This window comes from Austrofundulus limnaeus, unplaced genomic scaffold (genome assembly GCF_001266775.1).
Source record: "Austrofundulus limnaeus strain Quisiro unplaced genomic scaffold, Austrofundulus_limnaeus-1.0 Scaffold10, whole genome shotgun sequence".
NCBI lineage: Eukaryota > Metazoa > Chordata > Actinopteri > Cyprinodontiformes > Rivulidae > Austrofundulus > Austrofundulus limnaeus.
This window is the reverse complement of record NW_013952412.1, coordinates 2,596,925-2,603,297: the sequence shown is the minus strand read 5'-3', so window position 1 is coordinate 2,603,297 and position 6,373 is coordinate 2,596,925. Positions and strand designations below refer to the sequence as shown.

The window sequence follows — 6,373 nt, the reverse complement described above, 5'->3', positions numbered from 1 at the left end:
CTGCTGCAGGGGCGTGTCTTAGAGAGAGGTTTATATACCAGAATACAGCCACTGTGACAAAACTGTGCAGAAGACACGTCACAGCGGAGAGCCGTTAACCAAAATGCAAATTATCCTGCAGTACCACTGCTCTACCCATATGAGCAGCAAAAACACGTTTTTAGACCAAATATTACAGATTTGAACAAATACGCACAAAAATATCAAAATTAGCTCAGAAACAGTACTATGTAACATTTTAGACACATTCTAGACAGTTTATCAGCTAAAAAAAAGTTAATTTTGGGGTAAGTTACTCTTTAAGCACGAGGARAACATTTAAACTCCACACAGAAAGACCCCAAGGCTGAACCCAGAACCCTGTTACTGTGAGGCATCAGTGCTAACCCTGAGCCGCCGTGCTGACTTTAAACACCGTCTCAGTTTCATAGAAACTCTTTGTCAAACATGGACCAACAGTGTTGTTTTTACTGACTCAGCATATTGAGTTGGATCCACTGAGAACATTGGATTAAAAAGAAGAACCCACAATCTGGGTTATTAAATAATTGGGTTAAGTTTTTACAGCTCAACCTCAAAATGATCAAGTCAGCATTTCTTTTCCATAAAGGCGATGCAATAAAAATGTGCATAAAATCAGTTGATTTCACATTATTTTGCTTGTAAAGCATTTTACTTCAGCCATCTCTGTACATGTAAGAGAGGCTTTTTTTTTTTACTCTGCTCGTCTCTTTGTCCTCCTCTCCTCTTCTTGTGTTCATGGTGTGTGTTTTTGTCGCCTCTGACAGACTTGGATAAGATGGACAACGAGAAGCAGGAGATGAACCAGGCTGACATCGCGGCTCTGCGTTATTTCTACTCCAAACACATCAGTGACCTCCCTGACGAGCAGGCGCTCACTGAGCTCTTCACTCAGGTACAAAACTATAAGACTCAGGAAGCAGTGTGGGTGACACAAGGGCTGCTGTGTGATTAGAGCTGGTTGTGTTGACTGACAGGTATTAAACTTTCTGTACATCATCTGTAGATATTTGCTCACCCTTTTGAGAGAGTAAAACATGTAATTTTTTAAAATTTTACCCTTATTCAACCAGACAAGTCCCACTGAGATCAAAGATCTCTTTTGCACAGGAGGCCTGGGCCTGAAGGCAACCTGTTGTACATATTTTTGTGTTGTGGGGGAAACTGGAGTWGCCGGAGAAAAGCTTGAGGATAACATGCAAACTCCACACAGAAAGACCCCGGGGATCGAACCCAGGACCTTGTTGCTGTGAGGCATCAGTGCTAACCACTGAGCCATCGTGCTGCAGTGCTGTCAGCTTACATGAAGTGGTGCATGAGTTGACAGACATGTTGCTGCAGCCTCCCTCTGGAGCCTGTCTGCTCTCAGCGCTTTAATTTGATCTGACCATCTGTTCACACTTTAATAACAACAACCTGTTTGGCTTCAGTTTTAATCTCCACCAGCAGATTTCCTTTTTTTTATGACACGTTCACCTCATCAGTTTGTAATGCCCTTTGTTTTTAATATATATGAATATATTGAACTGTGCAGAAGTTTGAAACCAGCTCTAATTTTGTTTGCAAAATTAGTCTATTTGGAAGGAAAATATGAAGAAATGAGCCACGACTCATAATGTTTGCTCAGCACTTACATTATAGTTTTTATTTAAATTACAGAATARGATACCTTGTGAACTTCATAAATTTTAAAAATGGGTTTTATACACAATCATTTATCAGGTGCATAAGAAAATGGCAGGTTTGCTCTGTGTTACATCAGCAGCTTTTTCTATTTTTTTAATTTTATTTAAAAAAATGTATTCATTTCATTTAAAAACAAAGCAAATGCTGTACATACAACAAATAATAACACAACACAAATAAAATGAAAGGTAGCAGAAAGGAGAAAATAATTTTTTTTTTAAATTTTACTCTGAATCTGAACATTGTTTTATAAAAACAACCTTATTGTGTTGAAGAGCACTGCAAGATTATAAACTGAAAGAAAAAAATCTTGTTTTGCCTTCAGGAAATCTGGAAAAGTCTATTTTTTTATTATTTAGGCAGGAAAGTTTTAAGAAACATATACAGCGGGTAAAATAAGTATTGAACATGTCAACATTTTTCTCAGTAAATATATTACTAGAGGTGWTAATGACATGAAATTTTCACCAGATGTTGGTAACAACCCAAGTGATCCATACATACAAAGAAATCAAACCATAAATGTCCAGAAATGAAGTTATTTGTAATAATGTGGAATGGCACAGGGAAAAAGTATTGAACACACTTCCTGAAATTTATCTAATACTTTGTACAAAAGCCTTTGTTGTCAATGACAGCTTCAAGACGCCTCCTGTGTGGAGAAACTAGTGGCATGCATTGCTCAGGTGTGATTTTGGCCCATTCTTCCACAAACAGTCTTCAAATCTTGAAGGTTTCGTGGACCTCTTCTATGAACTCTGATCTTTAGTTCTTTCCATAGATTTTCTGTTGGATTCAGGTCAGGTGATTGGCTGGGCCATTCCAGCAGCTTTAGTTTCTTTCTCTGAAACCAACTGAGAGTTTCCTTGACTTTGTGTTTGGGCTCATTGTCTTGCTGAAATGTCCAGCCACGTTACATCTTCATCATCCTGGTAGATGGAAGCAGATTTTTGTCAAGAATGTCTCTACATTTTTCCATTCATCBTTCCTTCAATTATTTGAAGTTTGCCAGTACCATATGCTGAAAAACAGCCCCACACCATGATGTTCCCACCTCCAAACTTCACTGTTGGTATGGTGTTTTTGGGCTGATGTGCAGTGCCATTTGACCTCCAAACATGATGTGTATTCTGGCATCCAAACAGTTCAATGTTGGTCTCATCTGACCAGACTATATTCTCCCAGTATTACACAGGCTTGTCTAAATGTTGTGCAGCAAACTTTAAAGGAGCTTCAACATGCTGTTTCTTCAGCAGTGGAGTCTTGCGTGGTGAGCGTGCATACAGGCCATGGTGGTTCAGTGCATTACTTATTGTTTTCTTTGAAACAAACGTACCTGCTAATTCCAGATCTTTCTGAAGCTCTCCACAAGTGGTCCTTGGCTCTTGGACAACTCTTCTGATAACTCTTTTCACTCCTCTGTCAGAAATCTTGTGAGGAGCAYCTGGTCGTGGTCGGTTTATGGTGAAATAATGTTCTTTCCACTTCTGAATTATGGCCCCAACAGTGCTCACTGGAACCTTCAGAAGTTTAGACATTCTTCTGTAACCGATGCCATCATTATGCTTTGCAACAATAAGGTTGTGAAGGTCTTGAGAGAGCTCTTTACTTTTACCCATCATCAGATGGTTCTTGTGTGATACCTGRCCATCATTTGGGACTGAACCAGCTGATATTAACTTGCACTGACGAGGGGCAGGCTTGCTTTCTAATTACTGAGAGAGTTCAGCTGGTGTCTTGKCTTTCCATGCCTTTTTACACCTCCCTTTCTTCATGTGTTCAATACTTTTCCCCTGTGCCATTCCACATTATTACAAATAACTTCATTTCTGGACATTTATGGTTTGATTTCTTTGTATGTATGGATCACTTGGGTTGTTACCRACATCTGGTGAAAATTTCATGTCATTAGCACCTCTAGTAATATATTTACTGAGAAAAATGGTGACGTGTTCAATACTTATTTTACCAGCTGTACCTCCCTTTCTATTCAATTCAAATCAAAAATACTTTTAATTCCTAAGGGAAATTAATTAATTAATTATAAATAATAATATAAATTAATTAAATAACTTGTCTGCAGGTGAACTGTAACGGTTTTACCATAGAGGACGAGGAGCTCTCACATCTCGGATCAGCTGTTTTTCCTGAGTGAGTTTTTGTCAAATCATTTCTTAAACTTTTTATCAGTTTTTAGACCTTTTACATATTTCAAAGACTGTGTGCTCAACATCTAAGAAAACTGAGCCATAATGTGTTATTTCTCACATTTACAATGTTTTCTATTCAGTGAAGTGTAAACCTTCCAGAAGTTAAAGGTGACGAATTGTAAAAGCAACTTTTCTTGTCCTGTTTCCAGTGTAGCACTGATGAACCACAGCTGTGATCCTAATGTTATCGTGACTTATAAAGGCACAGTGGCTGAAGTCAGAGCTGTGCAGGAAATAAACCCAGGAGAAGAGGTGAGCAGAGATGACAGTTTAGGGAAAATGTAAATCTCCGCTCATTTTATGTGTTTTTTCACTCGTCTTTGCAGATCTGTGACAGCTACATCGACCTGCTGTATCCTACAGAGGACAGAAGAGAGAGGTTATTAGATTCTTACTTCTTCTCCTGTCAGTGTACGGAGTGCACCTCCAGGTCTAAGGTACAGCAGCTGGAACAACTTTCTGCACATTGTTTATCAGTTCATTTTTAAAACATAAGAATCAGAAGGACAAGGAAACATTTGTGTTTTTATTAGATGGTAAAAAAATAACTTTCTCTTAGATTTTTGTCTTAAATTTTTTTTCAGTGATTTGTTGGTGTTTCTGTCTGAAATCCAGGTTTTAAAATGGAAACCTTTTCAAAATTATTCTCAACATGCTGAAAATTATGTGTTTCAGTACTAAGCTTTGTTTTATACATACCAGTCATACAGGATAAATATGTTATAGAAAAATATAAATCGTTGTTCTGAATTASATTATATTTTTAGGATGAAATGTGGAACTAAAAGTTCCTCAGCAGAACCTGTTTATGATTCTTTATCTTTAATGTGAGCATGGATTTTCTTTATTTTCTTACGTCTTTGTAGGACAAGGCAAAAATGGAGATCAGGAAGCTGAGCGCTCCACCAGAAGCAGAAGAAATCAGCAGCATGGTTTGTTACGCCAAGAACGTGATTGAAGAGTTCAGAAGAGCCAAACACTACAAAAATATCCTCTTCTCGTTGTTTCGCTCTGTTCTTGATGACGAGCGGAGGCCCTCCTGCCTCCGCTCTGCTTTCTGTGCCGTTCCTTGACTCCCCTGCACCTCCCAGTGAGCTGCTGGAAATGTGCGAGCTCAGCCTGGAGAAGATGGGAGCTATTTTTGCCGACACCAACGTCTACATGCTGCACATGATGTATCAGGCCATGGGCGTGTGTCTCTACATGCAGGACTGGGACGGCGCTATGAGCTACGGAGAGAAGATCGTTCAGCCTTACAGGTAAACTCTTCCTCTGAAGCTGTTTGTTTACCTGAATTTAACACATCTCTCTGTCAAATTCATTTTCACAGAGGGCCACGTGAGCGTTCTGGTGGTCCTCAAACAGCCAGTTGTATTTAACCTCATCGTTTTGTGTTTAACTTTATCTAAAAACACAATACGTCACATTCCTGCTAATAAACAATAACTGAGCTCTACCTGGTATTTCCTGCGTAGAAACAGTGTTTTAACACATCCTCTAATAAACATTGAAAAGACCTAAGAGTTCAACTGACTAAAGAATAATGCAGAAATACTATTAAAAGTAAAAGTAAGAGTTTTACTCACAGAGTTGTGGTAAGTCTTGAATTCTGACAAGAATCAATGTGCATTATGGGAGGTATAGTTTATGRTCAATGCTGGCGTTAATCAAGCTTGTTTTGAGACATTATTGCAGAGCTGTTTAACTAAATTGCTCAGGGGATACAGTTACTCAAAGCCAACAGCTCAGGTGCAGGACAAGTTTTATTATCTTTTAAATGAGTTCATTTTGATGCATTGAATCACAAAGCTGTCTTGGTGCAAGTCACTCCACGGGCCTTTAATTTGACCCACAGGCTCCGTAAGTTAGATTTTTGTAATTTAGTAAAAGTTTTCTTGTTTTYAGCCCAATGATCAACCATTTTCAGAGGAAAACTTTGCTATTTAAACAGAAGACTTAAAACTGAACCACTGCTGTAATCAAAAATACACGTATTGGCTTTTTTTTTTTTTAGGTCGCCAAATGGTTTCGGAGAGAAAAACGACAGGAAAAAAGCTTCGACTAAAAGTTTTTGAGCATTCGTGACGCTTTTTTTTTTTTTTGATCGACGCGTTAAACATTCGTTCATACTGACTGACATGAAGCAATGAGTAAACATTACCGTCTGCAGCCGCGAGAGAGCGCTCTAGGCTTGTGACAGCTATGTTGTTCCTCTACYGCTAAACAAAAATAGCTGAAACATTAGCTTAAACTGAGAAACACTGAACACAAACAAAATGCAAATTACAAACTGCAGATAGTAAAAATGTAGCACTATGCTTAATGATTCATTTAGAAATAAAAGTGACCTATATGTTTTTTTCCTCTTCATGACGCGTGTCTTACTGATGCAACTTATACACCATATAGTCCTAAAAACACTGTTTGTAGACTCTGTATTACCAGCAGCTGTTCAC

General features: G+C 38.4%; 1 protein-coding gene across 2 annotated transcripts in view; it reads left to right on the top strand.

The window, feature by feature from the left end:
• Positions 1-6,373, top strand: part of smyd2a (SET and MYND domain containing 2a) — a 14,750-nt gene that overhangs the window by 5,110 nt on the left and 3,267 nt on the right. For both annotated transcript variants that reach the window (XM_014001813.1, XM_014001814.1), the window contains exons 5-10: positions 789-916; positions 3,791-3,858; positions 4,067-4,169; positions 4,244-4,354; positions 4,784-4,904; positions 5,002-5,176. In XM_014001813.1, the coding sequence (XP_013857267.1) occupies positions 789-916; positions 3,791-3,858; positions 4,067-4,169; positions 4,244-4,354; positions 4,784-4,904; positions 5,002-5,176 (706 nt within the window). The remainder of the gene's footprint in view (positions 1-788; positions 917-3,790; positions 3,859-4,066; positions 4,170-4,243; positions 4,355-4,783; positions 4,905-5,001; positions 5,177-6,373) is intronic.